Here is a 21,867-nt window from a genome sequence, read left to right as displayed (position 1 = left end):
CTGGTGCGCTGGATGTGGGGAACATAGCCCCCCAAAGCCCAGCCTCTGCCTCCCCTCCTGGGCCGGCTATGTGTACTGCCGAGCGTGGGGCCTGGTCCTTATGTCTGCCATGGCAGCCAAGGCAGCGGGGCTCTGGGCAGGGTGTCAGAGGTGAGGGTCTTTAGTTCTCACCTACATGTCAGGCTTTGAGGAGGAAGCAAAGGGGTGGAGGGAACCTGAGGCAAAATCGCCACTGTGGAGCTGGAACCTGGCCTGGCTGTGTGACCCTGAGCTGGTCACTTCAAGTCTCTGAGCCTTGGCTTCTTGCTAACCACCCCCCTACCCCCAAGGGTGCCGGGCATCTTCCCACAGGGCGCTCAGGCAGGCTCTCTGCAGTTGGAACAAATGCTGAGCTTCCTGGGCTGTGGTGCACCGGCCAGGAAGATGGCCTGGCAGGGCCACACTGGAGCCTGGGAAGCCCCCAGCTTGTTAGGAAGTGATGTGCTGGGGTGTGGCAGGAGGGGCCTGCCCCCCTGCTGTGCCCTGGGGGCTGCAGGCCAGCGTGGGCTAAGGGTGGCTCCGTGTCCCAGAGGGAGGGCAGGCAGGAGGGAGGGAAGGAGGGAGGGCGGGCAGGCAGGAGCAAGAATGAAAACAAGAGCTGCAAAGCAAGCAGACAGCTGAGACACCATCTGTGTTTTCCTTTTTTTTTTTTCTTTCTCTTCCTTTTTAAAACAATATAGTGCGGACCGCACTTCTCACAGTAGAATATAATGGTCAATTTTAGTATAAAAAAACATTCTCAGAGATTTGTAAATGCACTTAGTGCTGGAACAGGCCTCGGAGAGATACAGTACCGCTTCTGGAGCGCCAGGGGGCTGGGCTCGGGGACGTGTTGGGGCCCCCACTTCTCTTCCCCATGACAGTAAGGGCCAGGCCCTGCGGGTGACTTGTTGGATTGGGGCTCATCCCCCCACTGGCTCCTGGGCAACGCGCACGCGCGCGCGCACACCAGAGACCTTGGATGGGTCTGTTCACAGGCCCATCCCAGCTCCTGGCGCCGCGTGCGAGTAGGAAAATGGTGCCCTTCCTCAAGATGCGGAAAGTTGTAATAAATACACAAGTCTAGGATGTACGTGGCGTCTCCTCAGACAACATGCCCTGTGCAGTGCACTGCCCGCACGAGTGTGCAGCAGCCGGGGGGGGGGGGGAGGCATTGGTCCGGGATGATTCTGTTAGGAATGGGAGAGTCTGAGGAAGAGCAACGGGGGAACTGGAGTCCTGGGCGTCAGCTTCTGGGGGACGAGCGGTCTTCATCTGGATTGGTGGTGGGGGAAGGAGGTGTGATCTCCTGTCCGCTCCGGGAGGCAAAGGGCTTGCAGGGGCCAGTGTGACTCTCACTTGACGGAACCCCACTTTCACTGACATCCACCCCAGACCAGGAAGCAGCGCTCCTGTGCTGCGTGGCTCTCTCCCTGCCCGTGTCACTGGCTGGCTGGGCCCTCCTGGGCCAGGCAGCCACTGGGGCAGGAGGAGCTTGGTGGGGGAGGCCCCTGTGTGCGCCACTGCTGCGGCAGCCAGCCCGCTTTCCCGGGAGCACCCACAGGCGCGGGGCGGGGCTGCATGCCCCTGGGGCTGCCGGCCCTGCTCTACGGCCGCCCCTCCTGGCACCCTGCCCGTGTGTCCACGCGTGCTCCGGGCGGCCTTATCTGTAGACAGGCAGGCGGATGTGGGCGTGCTGGTGGTCGAGCAGCCGCGGCACGGCCACGGTCTCGTAGCCCTTGCCCAGCATCTGCTCCTTGATGCAGGGCGGCCGGATGTCGTTGATGAGATACTCCAGCGACTGCAGGCTGCTGCTCAGCACGGACGTGTTGCACACGCTCTTGCTGGGCAGGCCTGTGAGCGTGGCCACCCCCGAGCCCAGCTCAGTCACCGCCACGGCCGCCGCAGGGTTGTAGCAGTCGCTGGTGGGCGTCACGAGCACGCTGTTCCAGGGGGCTGTGAAGTACTGGCCCATGGTGAAGCCGGGCGGCAGCCCCACGCCGCAGTGCAGAGGCGACCCGCCGGCCCGCTCGTAGCCCCGCCCACCGCAGGCCTCGGGGGACTTGCTGGCCACCGTGCCCCCGCCGTAGGCACGCAGCGGCTGGGGTGGCGGCGGAGGGGGCTTTTGGGGCCACAGCAGGTAATCCAGGCCGCTGTCTGTGTACCCTGCAGGCTTGGTGGCTCCAGCCAGCGTCAGGGCTGGCGTGGCTCCCTGGCCCAGCTCTGCTCCTTTCCGGCAATCGGGCAGCCCGGCTGTGGCCGAGTAGGCCATGCTGGGGAAACTGGGCACCGGGCCGTGCTTGGCTGGGCTGGGGTGGGGGACAGCCACGCCCTGGCAGGTGGCGGGTGCAGCACCTGGGGCCTGGCACTGCTGGTTGAGCTGGTAGAGGATGCTGTGGATGGAGGGCAGGTTGGAAGGCGGCAGCGGCAGGCCCCGGCCGGGCAGGGGGATGACGGAGGTGGCGGTGGCGGCTGCAGGCAGGCCGGGCGGCGGGGCGGGGGCTTCGGGTGGCTTGGGATAGGCCAGGGACCCCAGAGTGCTGGGTGCCGGGTAGGGCGCGATGCCCACCTGCACAGTGGCCGGCGACAGCTTGGTCCGCTTGCCCTCAGCGTTCTTGAGGACGCTTTTGGTGGGCCCGGTGGGGGCCGCTGTGCTGGAGGAGGAGACGGCGGCCTTGACGATGGCCAGCAGGCCCTGGTAGCCGGCGGCATGCTGCGGGTAGGGGCTGTAGCGCTGGGTGCTCGTGTCGTAGCCGTTGACCGTGCGGCTCAGGTGCTTGTGCTGCGGCACCCGGATGTTGGTGGGAAAGATCTTGATGGACAGCGGGCTGTTGGCCACCTTCTCCGCATAGGCGTCCAGCTCGGCCGGACTCGGGTAGCGGGAGGAATGCATGGAGCTGGCCACCGACTCGCCTACGGGGACAAAGGCACAGGTTACCGCTGACCTGCTGGCCACACACCCAGCCGCCCAGCTCCCTGCTTTCTTCCCATTTCCAAAGTGTCTGCTAGGACCAAGGGGCTGGCAGAGGATGGCGGAGCCTGTTTTCCAACCCATGGAGCGCTGAGTGAGAGACTTCACTACTCAACCTCAGTTTCCTCATGGGTAAAGAGGTGGGGGGGGTAATGGCGATGGGGTGGGTCACAGGCTGTTTGAGTTTGTTTAGATGCCTTCCCCTCTGCCCTCAGAGGAAGGGGTGAGGGCGCAGGCCTCTGCCAGCCTCCCCCCCCTGCCCCCCACTTTGGGGGCTCACAGCCTGTGAGAGGGAGGTGCAGGCAGCCTCGGGGCTGGGGAGCCCGCTCCGCTAGGAAATCTTGCTGCTGGTGAGGTGAGGAGGAGAGGGGGAAGGGGAGAGGTGTGGAGAAGCTGACTTCCAGCAGTGGGCAGGGCCAGACGGGAGAAGCTCTGTAATGATGCAGGATGTGAGCAGGTGCCAGAGCAGCTTGTGGAGAGGGACCCAGGAGGTGAATAGGAGCCTTGGGTGCGTGTCACCACTGGGAATGGACGCATGCATCCAGCAGTTGGGGTCCTGATGCTCTGAACATCCCACACGCCAGCAAGGCTCGGCCAGGTGAGATGCCCTGTGCACGCCAGCGGCCTCCATCCTTCTGACCTGACCGGGGCTGGGAGGTGAGCGCAGGGTGGGCCCCGGACCTGACCCCTGCCTGGGGCAACCCCCTCCTAACTGGTCTAAAATAAACTCGGTGTGGAGAATGGAAATGTCACTTTGGCCAATGGGGGAATCTTTCTCTGAGATTGGATTTAAACTACATTATACAAGCAATTTCATGGGCACTTAGCGCCGCTTGGAGAGTCCCGCAGAAAAGGGACCCGCTCTTCATTTGCCAGCCATAAATCAGCAGTTGCTATAATGAGCACAAAAATGTCACTTTTATGCAATTTTACAGATGAACAAAACTGGTGAAATTAGCTGTGGTAACCTACTAGACTCAGCAAAAGCGGCTGCCGGGAGGGGGAAAAAAATCTCTGTGTATTTTCGTCCCTCTTAAACTCTCTTCCCAAGCAAGTTCTGCCATTGTGGTGTGAAAACGCATTTGTCCCCGCCATTATACTTCATTCCCAGTTTATCTTGAGTAGCCAATGAGCCACCAACTGTGAAAATGATTAAATCTACAAAATCTATCTAATGGATGGAATAAATTAGGTGTTTAAAACCTTAAAAAGGAGGAAAGAAACCAATGCCCGCCTGCTCCCTGCACCCATTCACTGCAAAAGGGGTGAACCCCCCAATCTGGTCAGCAGGCCTCCTCGAGGGCAGTCAGCTTTTGTAGCGGTGTTAGAAGACGGTGACATTTGGTGACCACCTGGCAGGTGCCAGTCTCTGTGCGTACGGGTAACTGGCATGGGTGCAGCCTCCACTTTAGGGACAAGGAATCGGGCCATGGCATTTGGTGTCTGGCCTCTGAGACCTTCCTCCCCTCAGTGATCTTTATTTTAGGGGACACAAAAACAAGCACTTCACAGACAAGCTGGCCTAGAACTCACTTGTTTCAGCCTCCTGAGTATGAAGCCTCTGCGGTAAGTCCAGATGGCCCTAGACCTTTAGCTTTAGTTTTCAGATTGGATCTTGTGCTTTTGCCTGGGGTAGTCCTTGAACTGCAGTCCTCCTTACCTCCGTATGGTGAGCACAGGGATTACAGGCCTGCACCTCTATGTTTGGCCTGCAGCATTCATGCTCAGCACGATTCTTGGCTCCTAGGACCCACACAAGGAGGACCGAACATCCTGGTCCAAAGAGAGACTGGGGTTCCTCCTGGCTCATTCTCTGGGGTCTCTTGCTCTGAGATTGAGGCCTGGTAGAGATGGACACAGGCCTAGCCCTAGCCACAGACTCTGAGCAGAGCCACCCAGATAAGCTGTTCCCAAGTTCCAGGCTGCACAGGCCCTGTGGGAGGCACTGAGGAGAGGGAAGCGCAGCACACGGCAGCAGATGGTGGAGAGGGTCAGACACCTCCATCTGCCTTCCAGCTCACTGTCACCCCAACCCAGGCAGGGCCAGCTCGTACTCCTTGTGAGTGGAATCAGGTGCACTGCGCAGGGCTCAGCGTTCCCAGTGTGTGTGTGTGCCAAACGTGAGGCGTGCATGGGCATCAGCATTCCTGGCTCTGGACCCGGGCTGGTTACAGAGCCCCTGTACGTCTCTGATTTCTGCCTGTTCTCCGAAGATCGCTGCCATGGCCCACGGCCTGCGTGCTGCACGGCAGCAGGGGGTGTGGTTGGAGGTGGGTTTCCTGGCAGGGGCAAGGATGGGACAGAGTAGAGGGCAGCTGGCACAAGGTCCATCCTGACTGCTCCAGCTGGGTGCTGTCCCCACATGGGTTTCAGGCCATCAGCAGAAACCACGCTGCTGTTGGCTTGTCCTTACCCACCAGACTGGGATTCCTTGCGTGTGCACTGCTGGGCACACACATTCTTGAACAGATGCTCAAGAATGCCGTACTGAATGAATGACGAGGCTGTGGCTGCAGGGATTGGCGTCTGCCAGTCCTGTCGCTGGGAGCGGAGCTTCCCCCAGTCTCTCCAGTGTGCCCTGAGGTCCTTCCTCGAGGTCCTAGAGACATGAAGCACCAGGATGTCTGCCCTCCTGGGCCACGCACCTCTAGGGGAAGGAGGGCTACACCAGAAGCATGGGCGACGGCTTGGAAATGTGTCCACTGATAGCAATCTTGTTTCTACCGTGCGGAAATGTCACAGCGGCTCTCATGGCCTCCACCTGCAGGTGTCTCCGTGGCCCCATCAGAGTGCGCGCGCGTGTCCACCACCAGGGACATCACAGCAGGGCACCAGCCTGTCCTGGCACTGAGCGTAATGAACGGCTGCTTGTCGCTAGTCTGGAGTCAGGAAGAGCAGGGAGGTGGCCTGAGTGGCGGGGTGAAAGGTGCCTAGTTTGGACGCGATGGTCAGTGGGGGGAGGGAGGGAGAGGGAAGCCTGCGGGCAGCTAAGGGACGTGGGAGCGGTGCGGGTGCCAGGCTCAGTGAGTGCTGGGAAGCGTTCGGGCAGAGCAAAGGCGGGCCTGCTGTGGACCTGGCTGTGCACCACACCTGCTTGAGGAAGGGCCGGCAGAGGCACCAGGCGGACTTGAGAATGTGGGAGAGGAGGATCCCAGGCTCACTGTGCCCCCTCAGCCCTGTCTCTCTCCTTCGCTGCACCACGCTTTGTTTAATGACAGCGGGGCCCACCCTGGAAGGGACTGTGGGCTGGAGGATGACAGAAGTTTTACTTCTTTGCTTCTATGCAATTGCCAGTGGCCAGCCGTGGACACCAGTGGGCTTGGATGAGGGAGGGTGTGCAGGTCCGCTCTGCTGGAGTCCCCTGCAGGGAGCCTGGGGAGGGGTCCCATCCGTCCCCACCGCGTCTGCCGACCCTCCCTGGCTCCCACAGCCTGCCCTACGTGGGGTGGGCTTGGGGCTGAGGGAAGGCACTGGCAGCCGCAGCACCTCGGGGTGGAGACAGTGGAGTCCGAGTCCACCTGGGGGCTGCTGCTCACACTGGCGCGCTCAGTGCTGGGTGACCCTCTTCCACCCACCCCGACACCCGCTCTCCCAACCCTCCAGGTCTCAGCTGACAAGCCCCCCAAAAGGAAGACAGCTCCCTTGCACCCCAGCTGCGCACTGACTTGTCTCCTAGCCTTTGAGGGCAGGTGCTGCTCTTCTTGCCACCCTGACAATACATAGAAGCGTGGCACCATGCAGTGGGTGCTCTGGAGCGGCGTGGGAATGGGAGAGTTCCAAGGCCTTGTGGAGGCTGGGGTCTCAAAGGTCACACGTCCGGGGGACGAGGCATCCAGCCAGGGCTAACCACTGCCTACCAGGGTTGCACAGGCAGGGCCGAGGCGGGCCAAGGAGGATGAGGACTCAGGTATGTGGGCCGGGGGCTCCCACTCCAGGAGCTGGCCTGCCCACCCCACCCAGCCCAGGCTGGATCCGTCTCCATCCACCGCAGCCCCCATCAAAGGCTTGTCAGCACATTTAAAAGGCTGGGGAGAAGTGCCGGGCAAATCGTCGCTGCCATTAAGTTAATGTTATGGGCCTTTTACAGGTGCGTTAAATAGACGCAGTTATTAACGAGTATATTAAACCAATTAAAACCAGCCCTTTGAGTGGGGTTTAATGCTGCCTCAGGGACACATGGGAGCAGCCCTGGCCACACTGCTGCCTTCTAGAAGCAGTGAGGGGGCGAGGGGGGGGAGGGAGAGCTGGGGGAGGGGTTCCCTCTTCTGCAGGGACCAGAAGTGAGAAGCAGAGACTCGCCCAGAGTCTTGAGCTTGAGCGTGGGTGCCGGGGCAGGACCCTCCAGAGCTCTGTGCTGCGCAGGTGCTGCACAGTCCCGCTCAGCTAGGAGGGGGTGGGGGCAGCCACCCCAGGCCTCCCTGGGGAGGCTGGCGTCTGCAGTGGGAAAGGCCCGTCGGGTACACGGAGGGCAGCGGGGACAGCGGTGCCGGCTCCCTCACCCTGTGAGGCCATGCTGGGGCTGGCTGGCCCCATTAGCCCAGCAGATCGCAGTGTGGAGAGGGCGCACCTGCCCCACGTCCCCGACTGGGAGTGGGGAGCAGCAGATTTGGAACTGGGCTGTGGCTCCAGGGCCTCCTCCCCATGGCTTTGCAGAGCCAGGATCCCACAGGCCGCCCTTGGCGAGGTGGCTCCCTGCCACTCCAGGTTTCTGGGTCAGAATGGGGCACGGGGAGGGGGGAATGAGGGCATGCCAGGCTCACAGGAGACATGTCGTCTCCTTCCTTCACCAACACTCAGCAAGTCCCAGAGCTCATGGGCTGTGTGTGTGTGTCCAGGGCTGCCTCAGGACAGAAGGGGTTTCTTGCAGTCCCCCCCTCCCACCCAAGAGAAGCCCACATCTGCATTCCCCTTCACTGTGACACTCCGCCCTTGGAGGTGGCAGCCTTCTGAATGCTCAATTAACGTGACACTAATTAGCTGGTGGCACCAGCAGAATCCCTAATGAGGTCGCTCAGGAGGGGGTGGGGAGGGCTGTGGGCTGGGCCTCCACTGGGAGGGACGTGGAGCAGCAGCGCCTTGCTGGCCACCCCAGGGACCTGGACCTGCCCTGACCCCTGACCTCGGGAGCTGAGGGGAGGACCAGGGCGGGTATGAAGCCAGAGCCCTCTTACCAGCTGGGTGCATGGCTCTGTGGCCTGTTCCCAGGGGAAGGAGGTTAAGATGAAATGAGAGAGTGCAAGTACGACGGCTCTGCAGGCACAGGGCGCGTGCTCAGAAGAGGCTGGGCTCCCTGCTCTGCCTCCCTGCTTCTGGCTTCTGGGCTATGGGACAGGGATCACGCATGGGGGTCTCTTAAGACTTTTCTACCCTGGCTGGATTCAAAACTTGATCTTCTGAGCTCGGCATACTAAGTAGCTAGGATTACAGGTGTGAGCTATCATTAAGTACCCAGCTGGTCCATTTATTTCCATTTTAAACTGTATATTATACTTAGATGAAATGGACAAATTCCTAAGCATAAACTACCCAAAAACTGGCATAAGAAACAGGAAATCTGAATAAAATAGACTTATAATGAGAGGCTAAAATAAATTGAAATATTACCCACAATGCAAAGCCCTAGCCAGGATTCTATCAAGAATTTAAGTAACACTAGGGCTTCCAAAACACTTCCAGAAAGAGGAGGGAACACTTCTGAAGTGATTCTGTAAGGTTAGTATTATTACCTTATAATAAAACTAAAGATATTTCTCTCTTATAGACCACTATAGACCCATGTCCTTTATGAATAAAGGAGGGGGAAAAAATCATGAAAATACCGGCAAACCAAATCCAGTGACAAAAAGGTCTAGATAGTGCGACCACAGGGACTTGCCTAAGGAACACAAGGTTGATTCAATGTTAAAAAAACAAAAATTACCATCACAGACTTAACATCGGGCAATGTTTCCCCACCCCAACCACGTTAGTGGACATAGAAAAGCGTTTGCCCTCCATAACCTTCAACACAACACGAACAATCCACAGATGACTTTTACATAATAGTCAAAGACTGAATGCTTTCTCTCCATAATGAGAAATAAGACAAAGATGTCAGCTCTTCAACCAACTGAGGGAAGCTTCAAATGCCAGGGCACACAGGAAAAGAAAGACATTCATTTTAGAAAGACACAGATGACCCCCCCAAAAAAATATGAGAACAAACCAGCTGTACAAGGTCACAGGATATAAAATCAAGATACAAAAACCAATTGTAGGGGCTGGGAAGGTGGCTCAGCGGTAGAGTGCTTGCCTTGCAAGTATGAGGCCCTGGGTTCGATTCCTCAGCACCACATAAACAGAAAAAGCCAGAAGTGGCGCTGTGGCTCCAGTGGTAGAGCGCTAGCCTTGAGCTGAAGAGCTGAGGGACAGCGCCCAGGCCCAGAGTTCAGGCCCCATGACCGGCAAAAACAAAAAAACAAACAAAAAACAATTGTATTTCTATACATTTACACTAAACATTAAAAAACAAATTAAGACAACAATTCTGAGAAGCCTGGCATGGTGGTACCAGCCTGTAATCCCAACACCCAGGTCAGCCTGGGTGACAAGAGTGGAACTCCTCCTCCAAAATAACCAGACCCCCCCAAAAAAAGCTGGGTGCTGGTGGTTCACGCCTGTAATCCTAGCTAATCAAGAGGCTGAGATATGAAGATCACGCTCAAAGCCAGCTTAGACAGAAAAGTCTGTGAGACTTTTATCTCCAATTAACCACCAAAAAGCCAGAAATGGAGCTGCAGCTTAAGTAGTAGAGTAGTAGCTTTGAGCCAAAAAGTTCAGGGACTATGCCCAGGTCTTGAGTGCAAGTTCTAGGACCAGCAAATCCACCCATCCACCCACAAGATGCTAGCAAACCTTAACTATTAGGCAGGTGCAAATATAAACCACAATGAGATCCACTAAAATAGTTATCAAAAAGGCAGAGGGAAGAAAGTGTTGGAAAAGGAGTAAAGAAACTAGAATTCAATTTCAGTAGGGAAATACATAGTGCAGCCACTCCGGGCTACAGCTTGTACTTGCTCAAAAAGTTCAGCAGTGACTCTGTGATCCAGAAATTCTGCTCATAGATAGGCATAATACCCACAAGACATAAAAACCTCTATGCTCCCTCCGGTCTTTGACATCATCCTCACAGACGGCCAGGGCTGGTCTCCCCCACCTTTTCCTTATAGAAGTGGGAACACAAACCCCCAGAGGTGCATGACGATGTTGTCCATAGCCTGGTTGAGACCTAGCTTCCTTGGGGGAAAATGGCACGGCCTGAAGCTGAGGACCAGCCCTCCCTGCCGTGGTTCTGCCTGGGGCACTGCGGGACTAGAGGCCTCCATCACCCAAGAATCTCATCCAAAAGGAAGGGGGGAGTCCCTCGGCTCAGCATCCAGGCACTGACCGGCAGCACAGTGCCGGATTCAATTTGCTTATCTCCCTTCCTGCCTCCCTCTTTCCTGTGTTCTTCAATTACAAATGGAGTCAGTGTCTTTTCCAATAAGTGCAGAGATGTGAAAGGATCTGTGCGGGCAGAGGCGGGGGGGCGGGGGGCGGGGGAGGAGGAGGAGGTCATCTGTGGTGGCCCTGTGCACTCCACAGTTCCGGCTGTGGCGCAGGAAGGAAGCCTGTCATCAAACCCAGCTCTTGCCTCCAGCCAATTGGCAGTGGAGGGCAAGGCAGGCAGCCACGACAGCTGCACAGCCACCCAAGGTGAAATAACATGGCCCCATGAAGCGGCGAGTCCCTCCTGGAAGAATCTGTACACAGATAGTCATGTACAAAGATGTTCCGAATCAGGGTCTGGGGCTCATGCCTGTAGTCCAAGCTGCTCAGAAGGCTAAGATCTGAGTATTTGGATTCAAAGCCAGCTTGGGCAGAAAGTCTGAAACTCTCATCTCCAATTAACCAGCAGAATGCCCGAAGTAGAGGCTCAAGGTACGGTAGAGTGCCAGCCTTGAGCAAAAAAATCTCAGACAGCACCCAGGCCCTGAGTTCAAGCCAGTGTGTGCTGGCACACATGCACATGTGCACGCACGTGCACACATACATACACACACACACACACGGTATTTGGAGTGGCAAGAAACGAGAAACAACCTTTACATCCCTGTCAAAGAGGTAAAGGTTAGGTATGTTGGTCTTTATCTGTGCAGTGGAATACAATACGGCTGCTGCACCAGGGTTTGCAAATGAGTTGTCTAGGTTGCCAGTAGCAGCATGAGGCTGAGAGAAGCAACAGAGAAAAATGCTACTGCTGAAGTCACAGAGAGCCAGCAGTGCCCACACCCCAAACAGAGGGACACACAAGTATAGAACCTAACCAAATGTATTAAAAATGAAGGCAAGGGAAAGCACAAGCAAAGTCATGTGATGGTTGACAAAAGACACGTTTCATTCTTGAGAGGATTGTAGCCACAGAAGAGGTGTTTACAGCCCAGTGTTTCATCATGAAGGATTAACAGTGAACAACTGTTTCTGTAGAGCAAAAGTACAAAGCAGATATATAAAAGTAGAAGGGAAAACCTTATTGTCAAAGCAAAGAGGAAAGTGAAACAGGTAAGTGCTGAACACAGAGAGAAAAGGAAAATGAAAAGGAAATAAGGACTTGGCAGGCTTCGCAGAGGGTACTTGGAGAAGACCAGTGGGGTACAGCCAGTATACGCCTAACTGGAGATCCCGAAGAAGGAAACTGAAAGAACCCCAGCTTTGGATCTGGGTGCTCAATGAACAGGGTACCCAGTTCCAGGGAAAGAAAGACTCCAACAGGTAAGCCACACAATACAACACATCCTGTGAAAGGAACTGGCCGTGAGAGAGTCAGGAAAAGTCAGCTTCCACTTCTCCATGGAAACATGCAACATTAGAAGAGGGTAGGAGGCTGTGAAATGCTGAAGGAATCAACTGACCCATGAATTCCCTTTTTAACTGTTCAAGTTCAAAGGCAACAGGCAGACCATGGGCAATGTGCGGGAGTCTCAGGTGTACGATTTACCCGAGGCCGCCCCGCAGTGCCCAAAAGGGCCAGCATCAGGTGATGCAACCTGAGGCCAAAGAGCTGGTGCTGAGCCAGTGCTGCCCTTGCTCACGTTATCGGCCCGAGGAACACAGCCGTGAGGAACACAGCCCCCCTGAGACTTTTGTCTCCAATTAACCACCAAAAAGTTGGAAGTGAAGCTATGGCTTGAGTGGTAGAGCACTAGCCTTTAGAACAAAAGCTTAGAGAGTGCCCAGGCTGTGAGTTCAAGTCCTGGGAGAGAGAGACAGACAGACACACACACACTCTCTCTCTCTCTCTCTCTCTCTCTCTGTGGGGCCATTCACAGAGAGTCAGAAGGAGTCAGATGATTTAATTCTCTGATTGATCAAGATTATGGCCTTGCGGGGCTGGGAAGGTAGCTCAGTGGTAGAGGGCTTGCCTTGCATGCATGAGGCCCTGGGTTTGATTCCTCAGCACCACATAAGCAAAAAGAAAAAAGCAGAAGTGGCGCTGTGGCTCAAGTGGTAGAGCGCTAGCCTTGAGCTGAAGAGCTGAGGGATAGCGCCCAGGCCCAGAGTTCAGGCCCCACGACCAGACCAAAAAAAAAAGAAAAAAAATTATTCCTAGCTACTTGGGAGACAGAGATTGAAAGGATCATGGTTCAAGGACAGGTTGGTTCAAAAGAAACCATCTCAATGAGGAAGCTGGGCGCTGGTGGAATGCACTTGTCATGCTAGCTACATGAAAGGTGCAACGTGGGATCATCACAGTCCATGCCAGCTGAGGCAAGAAAAGCAAAATCTTACCTGAAAAAAACAACTCAAGCAAAAAAGGCTGGAGGCATGGCTAGAGTGGTAGAATACTTGCCTAACAGGCTCTAAGCCTTGAATTTAAACCTTGGAACTTACCTGTACCCATGCCCCCCCTCCCAAAATCAGGCCAGGTTTACACCTGCAATCCTAGCTACTCACGAGGCTGAAATCAAAGGACTGAGGTTCAAAGTCAGCCTGGAAAGGAAAAGTCCACGAGCCTCTCAAAAAACAGAGGTGGAACTGTGGCTCAAGTAGTAGAGTGCCAGCCTTGAGCACAAAGAGGCTCAGGGACCAGGGCCAAGCCCTGAGTTCAAGCCCTATGACCAACAACAACAACAACAACAATAAGCAGTGGAATAACTTAAAAATAGCTATTGTAGAAGAAATAGCATCATCAGAGAGCCACCAGGTACCCCCAAATAAACAGCCCAGCCTAGACAACTTTGTGGGAAAAGCCACTAGCTTTTAGAAACAGACAACTCCAATTGTATTTAAACTGTTCCATGGCACAGGAGAAAAAGGGAACAAAAGCTGCCATACTAGGAGTGGTGGTATACACCTGTAATCCTACACACTCAAGAGGCTAATGAAGGATACAGGGTTCAAGACCAGCCTAGCCTACATATTGAGACAATCCTCAAGAATAAATAAATGTCTGCTTTTTCCTTGCCAGTCCTGGGGCCTGAACTATGGGCGTGGGCTCTGAATCTGAGCCTCTCGGTGCTCAGCTAGCACTCTACCACTTCCAACTTTTCTGTTTATGTGGTACTGAGGAATCGAACCCAGGACTTCATGCATGCTAGGCAAGTACTCTGCAACTAAGCCACATTCCCAACCCCAACTCTCTACTCTTTTTGGCAAGCACTCTACCACTGAGCCACCTTCTCAGCCCCCCAAGCCTCTACTCATGAACACACATGGAAAGTTACCACAGTGCACTTCTACATGTGCCGAAGCACATTGGCTATCTACAGAAGCATGTTGTCATCTGAGATGCTGCCTGGGCTCCCATTTTGGGGGGAGGAATTTACTTGAGAAAGAATGACTGGTGTGGGCTGGGAAGGTGGCTCAGTGGTAGAGGGCTTGCCTTGCATGCCTGGGTTCGATTCCCCAGCACCACATATGCAAAAAAAAAAAAAGCCGGAAGTGGCGCTGTGGCTCAAGTGGTAGAGCGCTAGCCTTGAGCTGAAGAGCTGAGGGACAGCGCCCAGGCCCAGAGTTCAGGCCCCATGACCAGACCCCCCCAAAAAAAAGAATGACTGGTGAGGAGACTAGAGTTAGTCAGACTTGTATATTTAGCTGTTCTTTTGTTAAAAAGCAAAGTAAGGCCAGGCACCAGTGGCTCACGCCTGTAATCCTAAGCTACATTCCCAGTCCTAAATTGATAAATTTCTAAAAAAATAAAAAAAAGAAAAGAACTATCTTTCTGATGAAATTGGAACAAAAATTCTATAGAAAATAACAGAAAATTCAGGAAGTCATGTCCCATATCTCAGTGGGGTTCAATCAAGAATGCAAAGATGGTTCAATACAAAGGAATCTATTGTCATTCATATTAAGGGATTGTAGGAAAGAAACCATATACTTCTTTTCATAAACACTAGAAATTAATTTGGTCAAGGTCAACATCCTCCTTAATAAAACAAGAACAGATGGAGACTTATGTAACCCAATAAAACACCTGCCCCAAAGCCAGCATTTCCTTAATGGAAAAATATAGAAGCTATTATCACCACTATTATTTTCATTGTTCCAAGGACAGTAGCCTACTCTATTAACAAAAAAAAATTAAGGTATAAAACAAAGTAGGAGAGAAAATTATCCTTTGCAGTGATAACTGGAAAACCCCAGAGACAAAATAAAAAAACCATTTATAGACAATAAAAGAACTCAGTGAGGTGCAGAAGTTAATAGCCTTCATAGAGACAACCTCCATTTACAGAAGAAAACACTTACCAAAACTAGCTCAGCTACCTAGAAGTAAACTTAACCCAAAACATGCAAGACTTAAATGAAATGAATGTTAATATGTTCCTGAGGGACACAAAAGGAAGTCTGACACCGGGCACTGGTGCTCACACCTGTCATCCTAGCTACTTAAGAGGCTGAGATCTAAGGATCACAGTTTGAAGCCAGACTGGGGAAGAAAAGTCCCTGTGAGACTGTAATCTCCAATTAGCCACTCAAAAACCAGAAGTGGAGCTGTGGCTCAAGTAGTAGAGTGCTAGAGTTGAACACAAAGAGGCTCAGGGACAGTGCCCAAGCCCTGAGTTCAAGCCCCACAACAAACAACAAAAAGAAAAACAAGAAAATGAGATATCTTCCTAGGTTCTAGATTCACCTGTAAGTGTAATACAAACCCTGTAAAAACAAAACAAAACCGTAAGTGAGATTTTTGGTCTTATCTATGTAAGATGATTCTATAGTGCAGATGGCAAAATAAAAAGCAGCCAAGAAAGTTTTGGGATGGGGAAGGAAGAAGATCCATCCAGTATAGAAACATGCTACAATACAAATGAACCTTGACAAACATGCTCACAGCAGTCCAGAAGTGAGAAACCTACAGAGAAGGAAGGGGCTATGTCAATGGATATGGGCTCCTGCTTGTTAAAATTGACCATCGTGCTAGGTGACAGTGGCTCATGCTACGCAGGATGCTGAGATCTGATGATCATGGTTTGAGACCAGCCTGGACTGTACAAAGTCCAAGAGACTCATCTCCAACCAACCAGCAAAAAGCTGGGCTGCTGCCAGGTGCCAGTGGCTCACGCCTGTAATCCTAGCTACTCAAGAGGCTGAGATCTGAGGATTGCGGTTCAAAGCCAGCCCAGGTAGGAAAGTCCCTGAGACACTTATGTCCAATTAAACCCTAGAAAACCAGAAGTGGCGCTGTGGCTCAAAATGGTAGAGTGTTAGCCTTGAGTGAAAGAGTTCAGGGATAGTACCCAGACCCTGAGTTGAACCCCATGACTGACCAAAAAGAAAAAAAAAACTTGGCTGGAGGCATGGTTCCAGTGCAAAAGTGCCAGCCAAGAAAGAAAGCCAAGCAAAAGCATGAGGCCATGGCAAAAAAAATCTATCCATCCATATCCATATATATATATATATATATATATATGTAAAACTGTAGTGAAAGCTGCACTGTTTGTGAAGCTACTGTAAATCATTATTAATACTTGTAATGGGTTACTGGTATGCAAATGATAACTCAAAAGCCATAACACTACAATAATTGAAACAGGGTAGGATGTGGTGGCCCATGCCTATAATCCCACACTTAGGAAGCTTAGGCAGGAAGATCTGAAGTTCCAGGCCAACCTTACACCATATGCCAGGAAAATTACAAAACTGAAATCATAGTTTTAAGATACATAAAAAGCTGGAGAGATGCTGGGAAGGTGGCTCAGTGGTAGAGTGCTTGCCTTGCATGCATGAGGGGCAGCGCCCAGGCCCAGAGTTCCGGCCCCATGACTGAAAAAAAAATTTTTTTAAAGCTGGAGAAACCTTTAGAAACATACAAATCATATATGTGTTTTTAAAAACCATAAAGAGAACTGGATTAATCCCTAGGGAATTTTTTCCTTAAAAGAGGAGTAAGGGCCGGGCACCGGTGGTTCACGCCTATAATTCTAGCTATTCAGGAGTCTGAGATCTGAGGATCGAGGTTCAAAGCCAGCCCTGGCAAGAAAGACCCTGCAACCCTTATCTCCAATCAACCACCAGAAAACTGGAAGTGGCGCTGTGGCTCAGGTGGTAGAGCGATAGCCTTGAGCCAAAGAGCTGAGGGACAGCGGCCAGACCCAGAGTTCAACACCCCCCCACCAAAAAAAAAAGAAGAGTAAGGGAGGGGTTGGGAAGGTGGCTCAGTGGTAGAGTGCTTGCCTTGCATGCATGAGGCCCTGGGTTCGATTCCTCAGCACCACATAAGCAGAAAAAGCTGGAAGTGGCGCTGTGGCCCAAGTGGTAGAGCGCTGGCCTTGAGCTGAAGAGCTGACAGTGCCCAGGCTGAGTTCAGGCCCTACCTTTATAATAACAATACAATTTTTGGGGGGGGAGTCCAGTCGTGGGGCCTGAACTCTGGGCCTGGGCGCTGTCCCTCAGCTCCTTCAGCTCAAGGCTAGCGCTGTACCACTTGAGCCACAGCGCCACTTCCGGCTTTTTCTTTTTGTTTATGTGGTGTTGAGGAATCAAACCCAGGGCCTCCTGCATGCAAGGCAAGTGCTCTACCACTGAGCCCAGCCCCAACAATACAATTTTTTTTTAAAACTATCCTGAACAGTTAAAAAATATATCAGCCTGAGGAAATACTTTCTAAGTATGGTGCAAAAAATCTAAAGGCCAGAAAAGAAATACTGAGAAATCTCACCAACTAAAATTCCTCTAATGGCAGAACCAAAGGACAAGCTAACAAACTGGGAAAAACCTGTGCAGTTCATGACAGATAGAGGTCTAAATTCTATCACATACAAACAGCTCCTCCAAGTCAATAAGAGACAAATTCTACCCAATTGGGAAAAAAAAAAGGACCACGGATGTAGATTATTCAAAGAAAAAACAAATGGTTTACCCGAGAAAAGATGCTCAAACTCAGTCATTTTAAACAAAGATGACCGTGGTCCTGTTCTCTCTGCTCAGGTAAGCAGAGCATGGTGTGACAGCATCTGTGTGGGGCGCAGAGCCTCTGCCCCCCCCCCCGTGGGGTGGCATGTCTCTCTCAGGAGGTTGGGCTTACATCAATGAAGATTACAATGTACACATCTCTGACCCAGAATTTCTACTTCTAGAGAGACAGCCTGCAGTTTCTCCACACATTGTGACACAGACAGGGTTCACTGCTGCAGGGCTTGTAAGAGCAACAGGTTGGGTACAGTCTCAACTTAGAGGGACTGTTCAAATAAATTATGGTTCATCCTTGCTAGGGCCAGCCAGGCGGTAAGAGCACAAGGACAGTCTCTAGAAACTGGCATGGGGGATTTATTTTAAAGTGACAAAGTGAGAGGCAGGACTGTGTAACATAAGCATGGACACATGTCTGCTGGGACACCCATTAACCATCTCCTGGGGGGCCACACAGGATGCTGACCCATGGGCTGCTTTCATCTGCATACCCCTTCCTTCCTCAGCAATATGGGCCAAGAATGTTACCTTGTATAAAAATAAACAAATACTCAAAAGAAGCCACAGCATCAGCGTAATGATAAACAGCCAATGATCCTGGGCTGTAGGCCAAAGCCCAAGGGAGGGAGAGGCAGAGACTAGTGCACTGGAGATGGACGCCAACCTCAACCAATAGCTACAGCAGCAGCCCAGGCCTGTGCCACCAGAGCCTCAGATTTCTCCTCAAAGACACCAGAAAAACATGTTAATGCAAACCTCCCTATTTCTAAACATTTCCATGTACTTTGGTCAACTTTCCTTTTGAGAGAGAGAGCAAGGGGTGAAATTGTCCAAAAAGAAATGTACCCTTTACCTGGCTTACGTAATCCCTTTGTACATCACTTTTATGACCATTAAAAACAGTCAGAGAAACTTCCTTTTGAAGGCGCCAAGATAGCAAAAATTGTCAGGGGTCAGGGGGATGCTGATGCCATGGTCACAGAAGACAGGGAGGCCACCAAGTCTGACCCTAATCTGACATGGTAAAAGCTACGCCTGAAGGAAGGGTGTGCCTCCATCCCCCAGTCCCTGAGGCCCTGGGCCAGATCCCATGCAGAATCCTGCTCTGGCCGGGCGCTGGTGGCTCACGCCTATAATCCTAGCTACTCAGGAGGCTGAGATCTGAGGATCACGGTTCAAAGCCAGCCCGGGCAGGAAAGACTGTGAGACTCCTATCTCCAATAAACCACCAGAAAACCGGAAGTGGTGCTGTGGCTCAAGTGGTAGAGCACTCGCCTTGAACTGAAGAGCTGAGGGACAGCACCCAGGCCCAGAGTTCAAGCCCCACGACCGACAAAAAAAAAAAAAAAAGAATCCTGCTCTGGGCTGCTGCATGAAATGAAGGTAAGCCAGGCAACCAGGGCCTGGGCAGAGAGAACCACAGAGCACACACTTCGCCACATGACACATCCACATCGTGGTAGAGACTCGCAGGGGTGAGTGGCTTTCCCGGGGGCACCTGCCCTGTGGACTCAGAGCAGCGGGTGGGGGAGGAGGGCGCTGGAAGGGCCCACTCACATTTGCGCAGCTCCAGGCTCTTGCTTGGGCAGGCCAGGTGTTGACCCGGGGGGTTCTGGGTCCTCTGCAGACAGGCCAGCATGGCTGAACTGGGGGTCCCCGGTGTAGTGCGCTCCGTAGCAGGGTCCCTGTCAGGAGGAAAGTGAGATGCTTGTCACTCGCGGCTGCGCATCCTCCCGGGACCATGCTTTTCAAAGCAGACCTCCCATCTTCTGCCTCTGTCAGTGAGGAGACCGAGGCCCAGGCAGAGCTCGTCCAAGGTGTCACAGGAACGTGTGGGATACCTCCTCCAGGGGTTGCTCTGGTACCCTTCGATCAACTCAGGCTTCACCCTCCCATGTCCCAAGACAGACTGCCCTGGCTGGGGAGGACACAGCTCTCTGGTCGTCCTATGAGTAGGTCAAGAGGGGGAAGGCCGCCTCTGGTGATCTACGCAGTCTATACTGGTGTCCCCATTTCCTTAAGTGCTGGTGTGGCCTCTGCCTGTGGTGGCGATGTCAGGTCCTGCTTCCTGCCAAGTATGCTTTGGGAGGTGAAGGCACATTCCTGGGGCCCAAAGCCCTTGAGCAGGGACAGGACAGGCTTGCCTTGGAGGCTACCTTGAGAGGGTGGGGGCTTCCCAGCTGGGCCCCTTCCTCTCTCCAGGCCACAGAGAAGGTGGGTCCATGTATGAGCTCAACTCTAGAGACCCTGCAGTCCACCCCTCTGTGGGCACTGCAGCCCAGCCCACCCTAGCCCTGCACCAGGCTGGTCACCTCCGTCCTCCTGTGTTGTTCTGAAAGGAGAAAAGGGGGGCACGGGGGGGGGACACGGTGTGTTTAAAGGGAAGAAAGGGAAGTTATTCAATACTAAACAGGTGTCTGGAGCTCTGAATCCTGCCGCTTTCTTCTAATAATGAAGTATTCATGAGGAAAAGCCTTTTTTTTACTACTTTCTTAAGATACTAATTTCACAACAAGCTCCTTGTTACGGTGCAATTATTCCAATCTTGTATTTCCCAGAGATGGCGGCAGCCTCCCGTCTGTCCTGGTCTCTCAGTAAATGAAAGACAATCACGTAACCACCTTTCATTATGCTCTATTTTACTTTCAGCAAAGGTACCCTGAAAGAAATGATTTCCTCTGAAAGGGACTTTTATTCAGTTTCAAAACCAATTTTCTCCTATTACTGTCTCAAAAAAGAGAGTGAGAGAGGGAAGGGGGAATGGGTGTGGGGGAGGGTGGGTGATTCTCTTCCCCTCCCCCCAGTCGCCAGCCTTAACACAGCGAGGTGATAAACGCTGCAGTATCCACTTCGCAGCTCTGATTTCTGGCAATTTTAAAATATGCCATTACAATCAGGCAGAAATTATACAGTTTAAGGAGGGAGTGAAGTGGGACTTACAACAAGGATGCAAGTCCTTGACTTCAGAATGCGGTGCGGCTCCTGGGGGGCCTGGGATGGGAGCGGGTTGGGCTCAGGTTGATGCCTCCACATCCCTGGAGGTCGGCCACAGCAGAGCACATGGGCTCCCTCCACTCCGACACCCTGCCAGCACACGCTCAGGACGTGTGGTAGACACCTGTGGCACACTTGTGCCTGCTGCCCCCTGGCCTGCACACACAGTGTTCAGGGACCCGTAACTGGTACGCGCTGCGAGGTGAGAGGTTCTGTGCCCAGGCTCCCCTGGCCCTGCCTCCCGCCCCTCTGTTCCAGAGCAGAGTCCTCCTCTTGTCACCCTGATGTGGGGGGTGGGGGTGGGGGAGAGCTGCATCCCCTTCCCTCCACAGGTGAATAGCTAGGCCAGAGGGGGTGGTGGGCCTGGGGCCCCAGTAGGCCGTGGCCAAAGGTGAGAGGGAGGTCACAGGGGCATCTTAGGCTTGAGACTGAGCCGCCCCCCTTCCAGTGTGACCTTAGGGGGAGGCAGACTTCCCTCTCTGGCCTATGGAAGTCATTCCAAGATCCCTCTGACCCCCACCCCCACCTTCAGCAGGTGCAGGGAGCCAGAAGTCCAGCCTATCTCCAGGGCTCCAGCTCCCGATGGCCACCCATCCTGCCACGCTTGGACTTGGTGTTGGGAGAGGGCAGGCTGCCGGCGCTGGGGCCCTGTCAAGTCCCTGAGCTGCCTTCCCAGGGGTCTGGCCTCTAATTCAGGTACCCAGGTCATCTGGGAGCCACCTGACTGAGCTCAGGACAGCAGGGTTTTCAGAGGAGATAGTGTCCAAGGCAAGGCCTCCACTCAGCTTCTCCAGGACAGCCTACCTCGATTGTTCTGTTCCTCACCTCTGGAAAGCAGGAGGTCAAAACTGCCCTGTAAGGGCTGGGAAGGTGGCTCAATGGTAGACTGCTTGCCTTGCATGCATGAAGCCCTGGGTTCAATTCCTCAGCACCACATAAGCAGAAAAAGCCGGAAGTGGTGCTGTAGCTCAAGTGGTCGAGTGCTAGACTTGAGCTGAAGAGCTGAGCAACAGCGCTCAGGCCCAGAGTTCAGGCCCATGACTGACAAAAAAAAAAAAAACTGCCCTATAGCCTGAGACTGTCTGCACTGGGAGAGGAGTGAGTTTTCTCTCTTTACCCTCCAATTCCCCTAGCTCCCTGCCCAGCCTTCTAGGACCCCCTGTCCTGCCACTGGATGCAGCTGGGGGTGGGGCAGGGGTCTAGCATGTGGCAGGGGCTGCCACACACCAATGGAGAGTGGACCCGCCCCTCCCTCCGTTCCCAGATTATGCCCATCACCTACAAACAAAACACACTAGGCTCTGTCCTTGACCTCCTTTCTGGCCTCAAAACAGAACCCAACCTTCTGAGCCTTTGCCTGGAGGTCCTACCCCTCGTCTCATAATTGCTCCCTCTGGCCCTTCCTCTGCCAGCTGCCTCAAGCCTCCAACCCTTCGCATGTGCTGTGAAAT

General features: G+C 53.4%; 1 protein-coding gene across 3 annotated transcripts in view; it reads right to left on the bottom strand.

Moving 5' to 3' along the window:
• Window positions 1–691: 691 nt before the first annotated feature.
• Window positions 692–21,867, bottom strand: part of Fam222a (family with sequence similarity 222, member A) — a 109,657-nt gene continuing 88,481 nt past the window's right edge. For 2 of the 3 annotated variants that reach the window (XM_013014508.1, XM_013014507.1), the window contains exons 2-3: window positions 18,980–19,107; window positions 692–2,931 (exon numbers count right to left, since the gene is read on the bottom strand). In XM_013014508.1, coding sequence (XP_012869962.1) covers window positions 1,682–2,931; window positions 18,980–19,061 — 1,332 coding nt within the window. In that variant the 5' untranslated portion in view covers window positions 19,062–19,107 and the 3' untranslated portion in view covers window positions 692–1,681. The remainder of the gene's footprint in view (window positions 2,932–18,979; window positions 19,108–21,867) is intronic. The other variant, XM_013014509.1, reaches the window with a different exon arrangement.

This window comes from Dipodomys ordii, unplaced genomic scaffold (genome assembly GCF_000151885.1).
Source record: "Dipodomys ordii isolate 6190 unplaced genomic scaffold, Dord_2.0 Scaffold23, whole genome shotgun sequence".
Classification (NCBI taxonomy): domain Eukaryota; kingdom Metazoa; phylum Chordata; class Mammalia; order Rodentia; family Heteromyidae; genus Dipodomys; species Dipodomys ordii.
The sequence above is the reverse complement of the archived record's forward strand: the minus strand, read 5'-3'. Positions and strand labels throughout refer to the sequence as shown.